At 39.7% G+C, this 18629-nt stretch overlaps 1 protein-coding gene across 2 annotated transcripts in view; it reads left to right on the forward strand.

Annotated features, from left to right (window-relative positions):
• The window catches only part of FBN1 (fibrillin 1), a 227834-nt gene that overhangs the window by 185161 nt on the left and 24044 nt on the right, over positions 1-18629 (forward strand). For both annotated transcript variants that reach the window (XM_058665887.1, XM_004578093.4), the window contains 10 exons: positions 1382-1507; positions 3670-3792; positions 6844-6969; positions 9169-9285; positions 9989-10117; positions 10872-10991; positions 13006-13131; positions 16892-17041; positions 18001-18066; positions 18319-18435. In XM_058665887.1, the coding sequence (XP_058521870.1) occupies positions 1382-1507; positions 3670-3792; positions 6844-6969; positions 9169-9285; positions 9989-10117; positions 10872-10991; positions 13006-13131; positions 16892-17041; positions 18001-18066; positions 18319-18435 (1200 nt within the window). The remainder of the gene's footprint in view (positions 1-1381; positions 1508-3669; positions 3793-6843; positions 6970-9168; positions 9286-9988; positions 10118-10871; positions 10992-13005; positions 13132-16891; positions 17042-18000; positions 18067-18318; positions 18436-18629) is intronic.

Raw genomic sequence — 18629 nt, forward strand, 5'->3', positions numbered from 1 at the left:
TAGCTGCTTGTATTCAAAATAGCAGTGCACCCTTTAACATTCTGAGCTATTCTTTCCCATTAAACAGATCAATTTGTTTTTAGACAAAATTAAGTTCTTAAAAAAAAGAGTCTAAAAGAATTAGTCTGGCAAATATCTCCTTTTATAGCAGATGTGTTTTTAGAATGAGAATCTCCTGAAACTGCAGCAGTTATTTGAAGTCTCTGTTGAATCTCTGACATCAGCTTACCATTTATGAGAACAAAGTGCCTTGCAGAGGCTCCAGACTAGAAAAGACACCGTACCTCAACAACAGTAACCGAGAACTAGTGAACTAAAATGACTGGTGATTGGAAACCAAAGCTTTAGGTGTCCTCCCACACTATCAGGAGACCAGGAGCAGAGCCTCAGAGAGACAGGCAGTTCTGGTTTAGATCCAGATAAACTAAAGGAAGGCAAGATTTCCTCTTAAGAGATTCCTAGTGTCTAAAACTCACCCTGCTTCCTGTTAGATGTACTCTTTGGAAGATTAACTTCTTGGCCTCCACTGTCTCATCCACAGAGTGAGGATAAACACAGTGCCCTGAGCCCTTGTCCTGGGGTGTCTGTGATGACACAGTGAGTAAATGCAGGCTGGTTGCTTGAGGAAAGTACCAGGCATGCAGCAAGGGGCTGTTCACACTATTCCTGTTATTATTAGAACTCTTATGAGTGTTGTCCTGGAAAAGATTTAAGTGGTATGGCATTCAGAAATGTGTCCAAGCCAGGCTGTTGGGATGGTGATACATGCCCACTTGCCTCCCTCAGTAGCTGGCTACCAACATGCACTCACACTGGATCTTAATTTAACAACATCTGAATCGAGTCCTTGGCCATCTGTCACAGTGCTGAGGGCCAGTAGCACTGGTGTAGCACCCAGTCCCAGCCACCAGCCTCCTCAGGAAGCACACAGGCCACCAGGCCACTCCATGTGCAGTGCCAGCCCAACCCCATTTACAGACTGCCCCCAGCTGTACCTCCCCTCTAAAGCCAGAGAAAAGAGGAGGGAAATTGAAGTGGAATTTTAAAAATCAGAATTGTATATGACCACAGCTCACTCTTTTCTTTGTTTTTGTCTAAATTAACTCCTCACAGTCAGGATGTCAATCACTGATTTCTGTGCATCTGTTATATGCACGGTGCCCAGTGCATACAAAGATGGCTCCTGTCTGGATAAAACTGACATTCCAAAACAGACCAAAAAGACTGATAGTAAATCCATGTGAACGCATGAGTGTGTGGAACGTGGCTGGGTTATTTCATGGATGTCTGCTAGTCCCATCACCACCGCACTCAGTCGTGTCTCAACCTGTGCAGGACCCTGTACTCTGCTGTCATTCATTTGTGACTGCTCTGTTTCTAGATATTGACGAATGCCGGGAGATCCCTGGGGTCTGTGAAAATGGAGTGTGTATCAATATGGTTGGCAGCTTCAGATGTGAATGTCCAGTGGGGTTCTTCTACAATGACAAGTTGTTGGTTTGTGAAGGTAAGCGATGTTGTCAGTATGTCATCCACAAATGAGCCAGCTAGTAAGACAGTTTAATCATACACTGGGAGAGTTTCACAGCCCTGACATTTCAAAAGTGCATTAAGCTGTAGAAATAGTGAAGGGCATTGTACAAAATTCCATGCCAAAAAAAAATCGCTAATTCCCGGTGGAAAAGCTAGGATGTGAGTTTTGCAGCCCCCTTTCCCCAACAACAATATACTAGATTTCCCGGCTGAGCAAAAAAAAAAAAAAAGCATTGAATTCATGGGTGTGTCACATGGATTACTTTTGTTCACATAGCCAGAAAATGAACAAGTGGACAATCACCTTTAAATGAATCTCAGAATCTGTTCTCTTCCAGAGACTTTGCTATTCCCAAGTGAAAACAAAGTTGATACAAATATTCCAAACACATGAAAACATTCCACATGGCTAGAACATCAAATTTGATTTCATAGGAAGAATGTTGGCATTCATGCAAATAATACTTTTTCTCATTTTAAATTACCTCCTATTGCCTGCATATATGTATACACATACATATAGTGATTCTGAGAATTTCTTCTAGCACTTCATATTTTTCCCTACATCTGGGGAAGACAGTGTTCTTTGCATTTTTATAAAAGGGATATTACTGGCTATTAAATATACAATCAGTTATTAAATATACAGCATTCCCTCGGATAGTTGGAATAGTTTTTATGTAATATTTAGGACTTAGAAATTTTTATTAGAAAAATGAATGCCCTGTGGAAACCTATTATAGCACATATGTCCATATTTTAAGGTTTTAAATTTGTTTGAATAGGGGACAACTTATATACCACAACTAAAGGTGTAGCACCAATGAGTACTTATTATGTGCTCTTCTCTTTGCTTTTGGGGACTATTTCCAAGTGGGCACAGTTGCTTTCCCCTACCTGCTGTGTGTATTAAAAGAGAGAGAGGTAAGAGTCATTCAGAACCTTCCTAAGAAGGTAGCCTATGTAGGCCTTGACCTCAGTCTCCAGGGTTAGAGAAATCATCAAGAATCAGGTGCCTGGAAGGGAGGCATGGATGTGGACAAGGTGAGGGCTAGACATGACTGCCCTTCTCACAGTCATGCTTTTCCCTCTCCTGTATAGACTTTAGGGTTCCTGGCATTTCCTTGTGATGCTTCCCCTTCTCTTTCATTCAGATGTCCCTTTAACCATTACTTTAGCCAAGTGCCTCTTTGCCATTTGCACTTGCTGAAAGAGTGGTTCTGGGCCAGAACCCATGACCATGGAAAACTATAACCACCACATATGCTCTATAGGCCTTACCATTTTTCAGACAAAAGCTACCTGTTGAGCCGTAAAATACTGTGGCTTTGAGTAAACACACATCTTCCTCAGATATTAACATATATGGGTATCAAGTGCTGGCACTAGCAGTCAATTTTCATAACTTTGTTTTTTGCATGGTCAACCTGAGACCCCGTATGTGGTCATGAGGAAGTACCTGCACCTGAAGATAATGTTACTCAAGTAAAGGATAATGGATTTTGATAATGGATTTGGATAATCCATTTGGATAATGGATTTTCAGTCTTCTTAAAAAAAGTTTATTTTTTAGCAGTTTTAGGTCCCCAAATCCAGAAAAATTGAGAATCTATAATCATTTTCCAGTACCTCCTGCCCTACTTATCTATTGCATCCCCTGTTGTTAATGGCCCTCACCTGAACAGTACAGCTGTTACAACCAAGGAGCCTACATGGACACATAATTGGCACTCCGTGTCTGTAGTTGACAATAGGACTTACCCTTGGTGCTGCACATTCTGTGGAGTTGGACAAATGTATGATGACAATTATCCACTATTACGGTAATACACAACATAGTTTCACTCCCCTCCAAGTCCTTTGTGGTTCACCTGTTCATCCCTCTCTACTCCCAACCCCTGGCAACAACTGGTCATTTTATTGTCTCTGCATCACTTACTATACATTTACTGATTAAAGGACATCTTAGTTGGTTCAAGATTCTGCCCTTTAAGAATATAGCTGCTGTAAATATCCCCGTTGTCTTTTCAATGAAACCAATCAAAATAAGAAAATACAAATTTTTTTTTGCGCAACAGACTGTCAACACAATACTAGATTCTGTTCTCCTTCTAATTAATTTTTTCCTGCTTGTAGATATTGACGAGTGTCAGAATGGCCCAGTTTGCCAGCGTAATGCAGAATGCGTTAACACTGCAGGCAGTTACCGCTGTGACTGTAAGCCCGGCTACCGCTTCACCTCCACTGGACAGTGCAATGGTATGTAGCGCTAGATGAGTTGGGTACTCATGTCCTCCCATGACATCATCCTGACAGATTTGCATTTTGCATGCCTGGAAATAGATAGACTGCAGAACATATGAGTTAAGGGTTAAAAGGATAAACTCAACCACACCTAAAAAACGAAAAGTGCTAAAATGTATAAATACTTGGCTTTTTTCCTTCTATTACAGATATTTTCAAAGGTAAGAAGTCATTCACACAGATAGGATTCATGCTATTGCATCTGTTTTCTCCCCTGTAAATACCCACACATACACTTACATGCATAAGTGCATATATACACACACACACACACACATTCTACCTTATCCAGTATTCAGGTCCAAATAACTTTTTCCCTTTCTTTGGCCCTCCATGTAATTCCCTTTATATGCAATGAACTTTGAACGGTCTTGGTCTCATATCCCAAATCTAGACAGTGAAGCTCTCCTGAGCCTCACACATTAAACTGCATACAATGAACAAGGGAAACCAATAGTGTCTACTTTTCTCCCCAAACATCTGATAGAAGAGCAATGATTGAAGTTAGCAAACATTAACTTCTCATATTAGTGCTAAGTCATTTTTTAAGTAAGTGGGAAACTGGGTCCCCTACAAGGTTCTATTTTGTGTTGTTGTTATTGCTCACTTCTGTCAGCATGCAGTAGATACCAGAAGGATGGGAGAATTCTCAGCCCCTATTAATGGTAAGGCTATTCAGTATCTGACACGATCTTGTAGCCGGTGTTATGAAAAATTAAAGCACTGTTATTTCAGCCCAGAAGCAAAATGCTTCAGAATGGTTTAAGTAATTATAAATCATTGTGTAGTTAGCAAAGAAGTCAGGAAGAATGTGTTATTCTGCTTATGGTTCATTTCATAGCAAGTTTCCTGGATATTTTAGGCATTTGTGAATGAAACAACTCAAGGGAACACGATCAGACTTTCCTTGGATTTCCTTGCCTGCCAGTGATTAAGTGGTAGGAAGTGCACTGCTCTCTGTAGGGCATTTTGCATTGTTTTATGAGACCTTAGTGGGAAGAGGGTGTAATAACAGAACAAAAAAATCACTTTGAGAATCGAGACTTGTTTTGTTGGGTTTAGAGGAACATGTGCAAGCATTTAGCACTTTGTCAGCCGAGCTGTTGTTACCCATGTATTAAAAATTTAGGACAGGAAGAGTGAGGACGTCTCTGATATGAGCCACAATGCCCTAGTGAAACTTGGCATTGACACCACTTCCCTGCATTTTGCTGCAAATTTATATTCCTTTGGACCCAGATGAAATAACACTAACTAAAATACAGAATTACTGGTAGTATGGGACTTGTCATTCATACCATTTCACACTCAGGGAAGAAGTTGGACAGAGCTGTTTCATAGAGCAAGACAAGATATCCAGCCGTAGCATGCTGGGGCTTAGCCTCAGTTTCATGTAGAACACTGACATACACTAAATACACCCTGTGTTAGCAGCGTAAGTGTTATGGCTGAGTGTACTTTGTAACTAGAGATTCTATTTTCCTGCATGCATTGACATCTTCAGAAGAAATATGTACTTGGATTTTGCAACATTTCAACCTCTAGGGCAGAAGGCTTCATTGCAGAAATGTCTTTGTTTACATCTGACTATGGATGTATTTTGAGATGTCTTTCAATGCTATCCTATACATGACAGTGTGCAGTCATGCTTCAAAGTACTCTTCACTTGTGTTTAAAACAACAACAACAAAAGAACTGAATAAGACTTTCATTTCAATTTATAAATGCATCATTTCAAAGTCCAAATGATAGCTGATCACAGCAGGCACATGATATCTGAGAAAACATTTGGTTCCTGAAGCTTGTGATGCTAGTCCGACCTTGGGAGTTGCAGTTACAGCAGATACAGCTGCTTCTGAGATGTTCTGCCCAGCTGCAGACATGAGATGCTTTCCTCCCACTTAGCACCACCCCCTAAACCTCTGTGTGAGTGTGTGCGCTGACAGCATTTTTACCTCCTCAGTAACCATTCAACCCTTCTATCCCAACTTCATACGTAATCTCCTAAGTTTCTCCAAAATGTTATGTTTTGTAGAAACCCAGATTTCTGGTCTTAAAGCAAAAATGAAAACTTCACAGTTAAGTTCTCTAGCATCATAACTTTATATTCCACCAACAGACCTGCATATTCCAACAGCGAGTCTTGATGATTCAGCTAAGAGCAGTATGCTCTACAGCATCTATTGCAAAGATGCCACTCTGTTTTCTTTTGTGAGCAGAGGAAAACCAACATTTTTCCAAACATAGTCTGGAGCACTTCAGAAGCATGTAATTACATTGTTTACTGCTTCATGCATTAAATCCTGCCTCCTAGCTAATCAGATGCAGTGGGTGATAAATATGATTTAGAGCTTACAGGCTGGCAGAAGCAAGGTGGGACTGTTTTCCCTCGAGTATATATGAATAGAGGAAGAAAACATCAGTAGGATTGCCAAGTCATACAGGAGCCATGTGTGGACATGAGGTTTTATGAAGATGACGTGAAAGGTTACAAGAATAATAAAACAATGAGGTGAACTTTAGCAAGGGACAACATGGGTTATCCATTAAGAACAACTTTATCAAAGCAACGAGATTTGCTTAATTTTTATGTAAATTAACAGGAGCTATGAAGTTTCCATGACTTGTGGGCACCAAATCTTGACAAGTTAAAACACCTCAATTAATTCTACAGACCATGACACCACTTGGGCAGGCCGTCTGCCAGAAGAGCCTCTTAACTGGTTTTTCTCCCCATGCTACTTCCCAGCTTTCTCATCTTTCAGGACATTTGATGCCTGGCCCTTGTTTTCTCTGTTTCATGCATTATAAAGATACTCTGAATCTCCCTGGAGAAAGCGTCTTAGCCAATTTTGAGGCAAAAGTAAATATGATGCCAGCATGTGTTTCACTAATTTAGTTTAGAGCTGGGGTTAATCCTGGGAACAATAATTAGATGTAAGTCATTCATTTAAATTTTGGCTTGTAAGTCTGCGGTGAAATGGTTAAGATGTTTTTTATTCACAGATCGCAATGAATGTCAGGAAATCCCCAACGTCTGCAGCCATGGGCAGTGCATTGACACCGTCGGCAGTTTTTATTGCCTTTGCCACACAGGTTTTAAAACAAATGCTGATCAAACCATGTGTTTAGGTAAGTGTGTGTTGTTTTTCATTTTCCCCTTCATTTCCTATTGGATAATCCATTTGCTCCCAAAAAGCTAGGACATTTAATACTAACTCTTAAGGTATTTGTTTTGCTGCTTACAGACTAGAAACACAGGCAAGTGAAGGAAGTAATATCCTACCATGTTAGGCCATCTGAATTTAATAAGCTTCTTCCTTGATGCTCATTGGATTAAGGGATCAATAGATATGAAGATACAAAGCAAAATTTTCTTAATCTTAGCAGCCTATTCTTTTGTAATATTTATGTGAATTTATTTTATTAGGAGAGAGATCAGCTTTTGAGTGTCAGAATGAGCATTTTTTTTTTCTGAAAGAACAGTCTGAAGTTTGGATCAGATTCTCAAGGCAAATATACAGATTCTTTGATTTTTTTAAAAGAGTTATTTGTTTATTTTGAAAGAGTTACAGAAAGAGAGGAAGAGAGGCAGAAGTCTTCCACCCACTGGTAAATGTCAGAGCTGGACCAGGCCAAACCCAGGAGCTTTATTCAGGTCTCCTGTGTGGGTGACAGGGGCCTAAACACTTGGACAATCTTCTGCTGCTTTCCCAAGCCATTAGTAGGTAGCTGATTAAAGTGGAGCAACTGGGATTTGAACCAGCGTCCATAAAGGATTTCAGCATCTTAGGCAGCAGCTGATCCACTTTACTACAACACTGACCCCCTACAGATCTTACAAAGGCAAAAGAAAAGAAAATTATTTTTCTAGGAGGAAAAGGAGCTCAAAACTTTAAATCTCTTTCTTGGTTTCAGTTTTGTCAAGCTGTTCATTTAAAATAAACTCCAAATACATAATTATCCCTCCTTTTTTCCTTTCTTTTTCTGCCTCAAAGCAACACCCATTTTATCTTTGGGGAAATTTTAGAGTATGAATTAATTTCATAGCTGAAGGAGAGCAATCAATAGTGTAATGCTTAAATTGATTGTCTTTGACTATAGCTGGATTTATCCATTAGAGAACATTCTTATAAAGATTTGTCTTCTCTAGAGTGGTAACACATTTTGAATTGAAGCAGTAGATCATGCTGGTTCATCACTGGGCAGCTAATCCTTGCATAGCCATCAGACATTGCCCAACTTTCTCCTTCCACTGAATTTTCTAGAACCCCTTAACAGAGAACCTGCCTCGCCAAAGGGATTTACCAGCATGGTTAAATAAGAATCAAGACAGAAGCGCTTATTTGCTTGCATGATTTAACTGAATATAGATGAGTTTACATAGAAACACACACAATTAGACTCATTGGGGTCACCAACAGCTTCCTGATTTGGGATTAAAAATAATTCATTTTCATGTCCAAAATTTGCCCAGGAAGCAAATTCTGAATATGATCATTCCATTTTGCACTTCCCACACCTTATCTGTTGATCTTCCATTTCTTCTCTCTCCCATCTTCCTGGTACTTTTTAATTGTATGTTGTTTTTTTAAATCACTAATGTCAAGTTCTTTCCTTGAGCTTGTTAATTTCCTTCCAGCTGCTGTAGGTTGATACAGACACTGAGGAAGCTAATGATAGCCGTATGTTATAGCCAATGACAAAAGTCATAAGCCAATAAAAATAAATAGTAATGGAAGAATGCACAAGAGAACCAAATAGAGTCTCATCATATTAATTTAGAAAAGGGAGATAGTTGATTGTTGTTAGGAGTTATATGGTTAAGGGGCAACTGGGAAAAAGGAAATGAAGTCTAAAGTGGCAAGTGAGCTAGAAAGCTATTTTGTTGTTGATTTCGGGGTAATGCCAGGTGAGTCAGTGCTTTTTGGTAAATTGGAGTGAGAATCCTAAGGGCTGAATTGTGCCAAAGGTGGCAACAAATCAAGACCCAGATACTCACAGAATTTTTTCCATTTTCAAGTAAAAATATTTGAGAAAAGTGGCAAGGGTGAAAAATTCTAGAAGTAAATAGAACAAAATAATTCTTGTCCAGTTCTCATGTCCTTAGTTTTCCTACTTTCACATTCCAACTAAGGAAAGGACCAATTCCCAAGGTTGAGAACTTTGCCTCTTGCTAGTTTCTAACAAGGACCTCCCACTAGCATCCACAAAGTTCTCAGGCTACACATGAGATTTTTGTGAACCCCCAAATGCTCTTTTAGCCCAGCAACTGCGTAACTACTTTTTTCCATTAATAATTATGTTCCCCATGGACTTTCTTCTGACTAGACATAAATGAGTGTGAAAGAGATGCCTGTGGGAATGGAACTTGCCGAAACACCATCGGCTCCTTCAACTGCCGCTGCAATCATGGCTTCATTCTTTCTCACAACAACGACTGTATAGGTGCGTGTGCAAAATTGTGTGTCACCAGAGGAAGTCTGTTTTACATGTATTCTTCGTAATTATTATCATCTCTAGTGTGTCTGCTGTCTTTTTAAATACATGCCATTTGACTTGTCAGATATAATTGCTAATCAAATGTCAAATCTAGTAACCATATTACTTTTATTGAAATGCTCATGAATACCTTTAATTTTTATTCTTTGTATAGAAATGATATTTTTCAGAAATAATGTGGACAGTCTTGTCCAGGTGAGTCATTGTAGCCTCTCCTCAACAAAAAGGTTGTACAATTTTAATCTGCAAAATCTTTCGTGTACAACATGCGAGGTGACAATAGCAAATTTTGTACTGTAGATTAATTTTATGTACTTCTAATTTAAATGATATTAAAAATTCTTTCAGCTCAGTTGTGTATTGGTAAATCAGTTTTAGCATTTAAAACCCAAGAAGGATCAAGATTAAACATATAAATTCTCATACAGGTGATTGGTTTCTAACAGTCATGTAATCTTGTTAGTTTTGGGGATAGGTGTTTAAAGCTAGGTCTATTGTTACGAATTAGATTTGCAATGGAATTTCAATGTTTTGAGCCATCAAAGGCCACTGAAGCTCAATAAGTCTATTTTCCCTTTAAAAGTTTTCATCATTGCTGGGATTATGACATTTTCATTGGAATATATTAAAGGAGTTTTGGTTTTGGCAGATGTTGATGAGTGTGCGACTGGAAATGGAAACCTTTGCAGAAATGGCCAGTGCATTAATACAGTGGGATCCTTCCAGTGTCAATGCAATGAAGGCTACGAGGTGGCTCCGGATGGGAGGACCTGTGTGGGTAAGGACCTGTGTGACCCAGGATGCTATGGTCCTGGAGGTCATTCAAAGAAGCATGTGTCTCCATTCTTATCCAATCTTCTTGAGTCTGCAAGAAAAATCACAGTAAGATTGTTTTAATGCTGCCTGCACTGACTCTCTCTTTGTGTGTGGCACACTTACATATCATATATAATCATTTCCACTTATTTGTAAAAATCAAGTCATTGCATGCACAGAGAACAGTTATTGTTAAATTTAGCAGTTAAGTAGTTAAATTGTTTTGTAAACAATTGTGACTTTCTGTTTTTTTTTCTTTAAAACACAGTTGCAGCAATCTTTTAGGTGTCTTTAAAATCTTTATACTCTTCATATTACACCTTCTAGAAATGTTTCATTGTTTCAGGTAAAATAAAACATGTCTTGTTAGCCTGCCCACTTTGGAAGGCTGATAAGGCTTACTTTTTTTTATTAATTACATTGCATTATGTGACACAGTTTCATAGGCTCTGGGATTCCCCCAACCCCTCCCCATACCCTCCTCCCATGGTGGACTCCTCCACCTTGTTGCAATATTACAGTTCAGATTTAGTCAGGATTCTTTCATTGCAAGCATGTACTTTAATTATCACAGATCTTTCTTTATGCTGGAATTCTGTCTAAATAGCTTCATATATTTCTTTGATTGAATTCCAGTTTCTTCAAATTTTATCTGCTTGATAAAAACCACACCAATGGGCATCTCTTCCTTCTTTTTTCCTTGTCTTTATTGGCAGATATCAATGAATGTCTTCTAGAACCTGGAAAGTGTGCACCAGGCACCTGTCAAAACTTGGATGGGTCCTACAGATGCATTTGCCCACCTGGATACAGTTTGCAGAATGACAAGTGTGAAGGTAGGCCCATGATCAATGTTTGGAAATGGGTGTTATTGGTCACTGCACTGCAATTACCAAGCCAAAGGGTGTCTTCATTTGAATACTTTGTCAGAAGCATACGGGCAGAAGACATGATTAGTAACCTCATCCTTCAGACAATATGAGAACAGCTCATTCTGTGTTCATTTGTAATGAAATTATTTTGCCCTGTGCATGTTGCTGGTCATATTATCTTCTTTCACATGAAATTTTATGAAGCTTATAAAATTCTCATGTCTGAATTGTATGCTTTCAAGTGGCAGTTGTTTGCAAGTAATTTAAAATCAACTGATTACAACTGTTTTAAAATCATTAAGGTCTCGCATTCAAGGTTGGATGAGTATGGTTACATGATTAGTCTGTGTATTCAACTACAGGGTAGTACAGATGTCTTATCTGTGCATTTTCAGAATGCCTTATAGTATTGCATTCATTTAATTTCACCACATAAGTCATGGTATTAGTGGAGGACATTAAATTTCCAGAACTCCATAAATAAATAGGAAGGAAAAGATTTTCAAAAAGTCTCCCAGTTCATTCTCCTTCCTTTAAAACTTCTATAAATAATCCACAGTGAATGAAAATTTTCTCCACTTTTAACATTGCCAATTAGAAATTTTGTTATATATCCAATTTTAAAAAGCAAAGTATTGATTCTTTAAATGGAAGCTGGACTGAAAAGCATTATTCACTTTTATTAATAATCGGCTGTATTTACTCTATGATTAATACATAATTCTCCTGAAAGGAAAAGAATGGAGTGTGAGAATGCTGTAATTTGATCATTAAGAGCAGTTTGGATTCTTTAATAAGCCACAGGGAACACAACATAATTATAAATGCAAATTCCTACCACAGGATGAGGAAGTAGATAATTTTTAATTGTCCATGAAGAGAATTACCACGTATTCTACGTTCCTAGAATAACTCATTGTGATATTTCCAATTTTAAATCAAGATAAAGGAGTTACTTTCTTAATCTTTCCTGGAGCTCTTGAGAATAAATTGTGCAAGCAAATACATTTTACTATGGGTAAAACTCTTCACAAACACCAAAGTAAAGAGCCCCAAGATAAAAGAAGCGCTTTGTGTTTTGCTGGAAAACGAAACGTTTTCATAAATATAGCTGACTCAGAATCAAGACTTACCGTTTCTCTACAAATTCCTACTGAAAGGGAGAGTGATGGGTGAGTTGGTAGAATAGAGTGGCTATTCTTTTTCTATCAGTAGGGTGATAACATGATTTATTGACAAAACCAAGGCAATGCTGAAAGTGAAATTAGGTCAACACGCATAAGCAGGAACTCACAACACACATAGCCAGGCAGAGTAGGAATAGTCAAACTTCAGAGCAGATCACCCTTTACAAGGGCTAAAATGCGTTAGTATGCTAAAGAAAAACTTTCAGATTCTAAGTGTGACATATTCTTCTCTCTAATGAAAGAAAAACTGCTGCCAGTACAAGAAAGGCAGTTTTTGTGCCGACCAAAAAATTAACATGCACATTAAAGTTAGGGACTTCATTTTGTGCGTTGCCTTTAGCTTGTACTACAGGGGGCTGTATTTCTTGGAAAAGTTCTGTGGATGGGTGGAAAAGAATAAATTTGGTTCAAAGGCCTATGCGTCACCTGGATTGACTCACTGCTTACACACTCGAAGTCTCAGCTTTTCAGCTTATGATGCAAAGGTGAAGTGGGATTCAGGCATGAAATTACTCCAGCTTTTCTGGTCAGCCAAGCAACTAAATTTATCATTGCACCCCTGAGAAGGTGCGTGCAGATTCTGGTTTTGTATCAGGAGGTTTCAAAACTAATTTTTTAAGAAGTTACCACAGAGCACTAATGCATACTAAAACTATCATTAGGCTATGGGGAAGTACCTTCATTCTTTGGATGGTTTTAAGACTCAGTTGCCCTTGGTCTTTTGTCATTTTGCATTTGGTATCTGATGGTGGCTCTGTTGTGTTTTGACTTTGATGTTGTCATTCTTTTAGATATTGATGAGTGTGTGGAAGAGCCAGAAATTTGTGCTTTGGGCACATGCAGTAACACTGAAGGCAGCTTCAAGTGTCTCTGTCCAGAAGGGTTCTCCTTGTCCTCCACGGGAAGAAGGTGCCAAGGTAAACGCCTTTGAAGACTTTGGACTTTCATTACTCTGTGTTTATTTGGTGTGGTCTTACATTTTAAACACGGCACAGCTCCGACTCATTGTGAATGGGAAGATGGAGAATTTTCATTCACCCAGAGGTCTAATGATTACCAGATGACAGAAGGTTCATGTCTACTTTTAAGGTTAAGAACTCATCCATCAAGTCATGGTTGTTCATACAGCTTTCTTGGCACCTCAGCTAAGAAACAGATGATGATGGGCTCATCCACGGAGGAGTCACCATGAAACACTGGAACAACAAAGCCAGTGGGGAGGTCCAACAGGACCTCTGAAAAAGTAGCCTGCGTGTTTGTAGGCCAAATCCAACCTTCCAGACAGAAAATCACAACCCAAACCACATGCCCTCCAGTATACAGTGCCCATCGTTTACAGAAAAAGTTCTTTTAGGAAACAGAAAAATAAATATAAAATGACTAGGACTCAAGTTGGGTCAGAAAAATTGTTTGTCAGCATTGTAGAGATGGTTAAGGGATATGCAATAGTTCTGGATCAGGAATATTATTTGTTAACAATTAAAGATGGTCAAGAGTTTCCCAGGCTGACTTTCCAAAAAAAAAAAAAAGTTTGAAAATCAAAAGGAGTCTGAACTTAAGCATACTGTGTTCTTAAATTTCAGAAATTTGTTTAGGTATTTCATAGCATTGCAATTATATGTGGATATCTACTTATTCAAACTAGTTGAACATGTTCTAGTTGCAGAGTAGCAGGGGGCAGGGTAGCACAAACACATGCAGGTATGTATTTTCTACCCATGTTCTTGTGTTGTTGGGTCATTATTTTTTGTTAGGTTGGGGTTTTTTGTTCTCTTTGTGTGTGTGTGTGTGTGTGTGTGTGTGTGCGTGCGCGCACACGTGCAAACACTTTTATTTTTGCTTTTCTATTAACAAAAATGCAAGTTTCCAAAATTGGATTTGAGACCCCCATTTTGCTACTTTTAGCTTGAAGCCATTCATTTAATCTTTTTGGAAGCTTCATTTCTTTATTTCTAACAATAACATCTTTCCAAACCAATCCTACTAAGTATGTGATACAACTTTGTTAGTTTCTGAGTTCTCATTAAGGCTCTTGTTTATTGTTATCTTGAATATTGAATTAACTTCTTAATTTTCCACTGAGGATTTTAGAAATAAGGAAAGAGTTTTGATATTCTATGATTGGTTAGCTCTTGTAGGCAGCTGTGGGAGAGTTAAGTACATTTTGGGCTGGTGGTGGTGAAGGGGCACTTAATGCAAACGGATATTCTTTCCATAAAATATAGACCAGCTAGATAAATTCTAACTCCTTCTCCCTTGTTTTTATGTGCCTTTGGCTTGGCCCGAGTTTGGAAAGAAAGCAGTGAGAAATCAGGTGTGAATCTGCCGATGTGGCAGGCCAGAGGAAGCTCCTAGGCTATTAATTCAATTTGCACTGGCCTGTCACAGAGCAAACTAGCAGTACAGGAAGAATCAGCCCAGCTGTGAACCGCCCAGCCACATGTTCGGCTCCAGAGGGCAGAGCCAGGACTGAACAATGCAACCAGGAAAAGTGACTTTCTTGTAGTTCTTATGGAATTTCAGGGGTGATTCAGGACCCTTTGCAGATGGACTGGTCGACAGACATCTGATGAGCCCTGGTTAAAGCCTGTGGGTGAGCACGACTTTCTCAGTGCAAGGCAGCTTTGATTAATAAACCAATTCTAGAGAATCACCACAAGCAAAAGTAAATCTCCCACAGAGTGCAGATTTTGTTAAAGCCAGGAAATTAAAAGTTGGGTTTTTCTTGTAAGATGAAAAATTAGGAGTCACACTTCTATTGCCCATGAAATAAGAACATTCCACAGAGCATGGCTTGTGTCCTATAGCAGCAAATGCTGTGGAACCCAGATGTACAGGTTGTGCTGTGAAAGACCACAGGTCTCTATGGCCACTCTTATGCAAAGTTCAGTGAACAGAATTGTCACTGAGGCTGACTTCACATTTCATACAATTAAGTCTGTCTAATGCCAAGAATTTTGACAGGGGAAGGAGGTAGGTTGGGGTGGGGGAAAAAGTCTGCAACAGGCATAGTGACTAAAGCAATTTCTACACACCACTGTTAAGAGCATAAATGTCTACAGAGTAAAAGAAACACTACAAACCCGAAAGCAAAGGAGAGTTCAGTTTTAATGTTTGTTGAAACGTTTTTGTGAGTACTTACTGAATTATACTTAAGACAGTTGTAAGCATAAATGCTGAAAACAAGACTTGATAATCATGAAAGTCTGAATGTAACAAAGGACTTGAATAATTCAAGAAATAAAAAAGGTATCCTCCAGAGATGATTGTTTGCTAAGTCTTGGCAAAACACACATTTAGTTGGCAAAGATGTTGCTAGACAAGGGCTTTTATTATCCTTGGCCACTGAAAGGGTGGTCCACTAAAAAGTGATAATGTGGAAGTAGAAACTAGAAAGAGGGAATGTATGGGAACAAGGAAAGCAGGTTCATCAAAGAAGCCAACCTGATTTGACCTAAAGAGCTTGGTAAATAAAATAATGCACTAGACTAGATAAGATAATTTTTAGCTGGATTACAAGGAAGGCTTTCTTGTTACCTTTGGCAAGTCTGTTAATTTTACATTCTCATGAAATCAATGCTCGTGAAGTTACTTAATACAAAGGCAATAGGGAGGTAGAATAGTTTACTTCCTGGGACTGGAAGACAGGAAGTAGGGGAAATGAAAAATCAGAGGTGATCAGATACAAAGAGGAACGGTATAAAGTGGATACTAAACTCTTTGCTTGACATCTGCAGATGTTGGCCACTTGGAGAGAGAGGTTTTGTAAGGATCTGGAAGTAACATTTGAGGAAAACACACTCCAGATCCACGTATGAGCTTACTTTTCAGAGTCATCCAGTTTGTTCCAGAAGAACTGGAAAGTTTCCAAAACCGTAGCAAGTGATGTTGGATAATTTTGCAGGCAGTAGGCACCACATACTTTATTGTAGTTACCAAACAGTAATGCACTTGAAACTGTTGTACTCCTTCCCACCCATAGACCCCTGTACTCCTCTTCCCTTCCTTTGTTCAGCCAAGCAAGCTCTGTCAACATAGGACACTGATGTGGTTGTATGTGTTTGTGTGAAATCTGCAAGAAGTTTCACTCATGTTTGTAGTCAGCAGCTTCATGACCAGATCCTTCAGTGACTTATGCTTGTGCTGTGTTTTCCACAGAGTTGCTGATTGTATCTGTGATGTGGGGTTTGATATTGTTTTCAGGTCTTGGAGGGCACAGGATCATTGCCAAGATGAGATAAATCCATGGCTATTAAAACCAGTAGAGCTCCCTTATCTGGTGTGCTCATTAAGCAGTAGACAAAACCCACATAAGTGGAGCCATCAGTGAAGGAGTCTTGGGAATGACTGCATTTGAGAATGTTCTAGCCCTAAAGTCACTGATTGATGTCAGATTTCAAAAAATGACAGTACTGGATTTTATTATTCGCATCACTATGTTTGAACTGTCTGCTAAAATAATAAGAAAAAATAAAAGCCACATAGATTTGTTTATCAGGTCTCTACAAAAGTCGCCTGTGTCTTTAAGTGATCTCAGCTCAGTTACTGTTATAATCACTGAAGGGGTTGCTGTGACAGAGAGAACACATTCACCAGGGTGGATTGTTTCTTAGTCACTGCTGTACAAGCAGGGTCCAGTAGGAAAGTCTCTCAAGGTATCATGAATTTATATTGCAGATTTGCGAATGAGTTACTGCTATGCGAAGTTTGAAGGAGGAAAGTGTTCATCACCCAAGTCCAGAAATCACTCCAAACAGGAATGCTGCTGTGCCTTGAAGGGGGAAGGCTGGGGAGACCCCTGTGAGCTGTGTCCCACTGAGCCTGATGGTATGTCTGATATTTGCATCTCTCCTTGGGCTGTTCAAGGCATAGATGGGCTATGAAACAAGATTTTGGGCCTTTATAAACAAATGTGTTTATTTAATTTGAACGTCAGAGTTAAAGAGAGAGGGTGTAAAGAGACGTCTCCAAATGCTGGTTCACTCTCCAAATGACTGCAATGGCCAGGTCCCAGCCAGGCTCAAGGCAGGAACTGAAACCCCATCTTGGTGTCTAATGGGTGGCAGGGGCCCAAGTACTTGGTCCGTCTTTTGCTGCTTTCCCAGGTACATTAGCAGGGAACTGGATCAGAAGTGGAGCAGCTGAAACTCCAGCCGACACTCTTACAGGTTGCTGGTGTTGCAGGCAACAGCCTAACCTGCTGTGAGCCAGCAGAGGGTCACACCTGACTAAAGACAATCAGACCATTTGATTGAAAGTCTAATAAGAATATGCATTCCTGGTGCAGTGGCCTAGCGCCTAAAGTCCTCGCCTTGAATGCACTGGGATCCCATATGGGCACTGGTTCTAATCCCGGCAGCTCCACTTCCCATTCCAGCTCCCTGCTTGTGGCCTGGAAAGCAGTGGAAGACGGCCCAGAGCCTTGGGACCCTGCACCCACGTGGGAGACCTGGAGGAAGTTTCTGGTTCCCAGCTTCGGAACCGTGCAGTACCAGCTGTTGCGGTCATGTGGGGAGTGAATCAACAGACAGAAGATCTTCCTCCCTGTGTCTCCTCCTCTCTGTATATCTGACTTTACAATAAAAATAAATAAATATTAAAAAAGAATACTCATTAAGATTATTTTATTCCAGGAGCTAGGTAGCTGTTCTTTAGGTCTTGTTAGTGTCCCCTGGATTTTGGGTTTGTCCTGTTCAAACACGTACAGCATGTAACTATTGCTTGGGGAGAAGCCTGTGACTGGTGACCTTGGGGCTCCCTAGTAACAAGTGCATGTCTCCCTGCAGAGGCTTTCCGCCAGATCTGTCCCTATGGAAGTGGGATCATCGTGGGGCCTGACGATTCTGCAGTTGGTGAGTAGCCTGTGCTGTATGCTCAGCATTCCTGAATATGCTCAACAACTCCCTTTTGTACTCTGCTCAGTCACTGTTACTCCTCCACATCTAACTTGGAACATTTAGCTCTACATTTTTTTGACATTACATACACATACCGATTCTATTGTGATATTAGACCTTTGAATGATTAAATGCTGAAACAGTCATAGTTAATCCTGGTGGCTTTTTTAAAAATGCCTTCGTATTAACTCCTTTTCCTTCTTTCAGACATGGATGAGTGCAAAGAACCTGATGTGTGTAAGCACGGGCAGTGCATCAATACCGATGGCTCCTACCGCTGCGAGTGTCCCTTCGGTTACATTTTAGAAGGGAATGAATGTGTGGGTGAGTAACGAGTTAGTGTCTACTGCTGGGATTTTACAATTAGAAAGCAGCCATTATGTATTCACATCTGAACATTTCTGTTCTGAGATGGGCCTTTGGTGAGTTTCAGCCATCCTTTCAGGTGTTGTTGCTTTAGAACTAGAAGGTGACTAGCTGAGTCACCTTCAAGTGCCAGGCACAGTGCTGGCATGAGA

The sequence above is a fragment of the Ochotona princeps genome, chromosome 6, assembly GCF_030435755.1.
Source record: "Ochotona princeps isolate mOchPri1 chromosome 6, mOchPri1.hap1, whole genome shotgun sequence".
NCBI classification, from domain to species: domain Eukaryota; kingdom Metazoa; phylum Chordata; class Mammalia; order Lagomorpha; family Ochotonidae; genus Ochotona; species Ochotona princeps.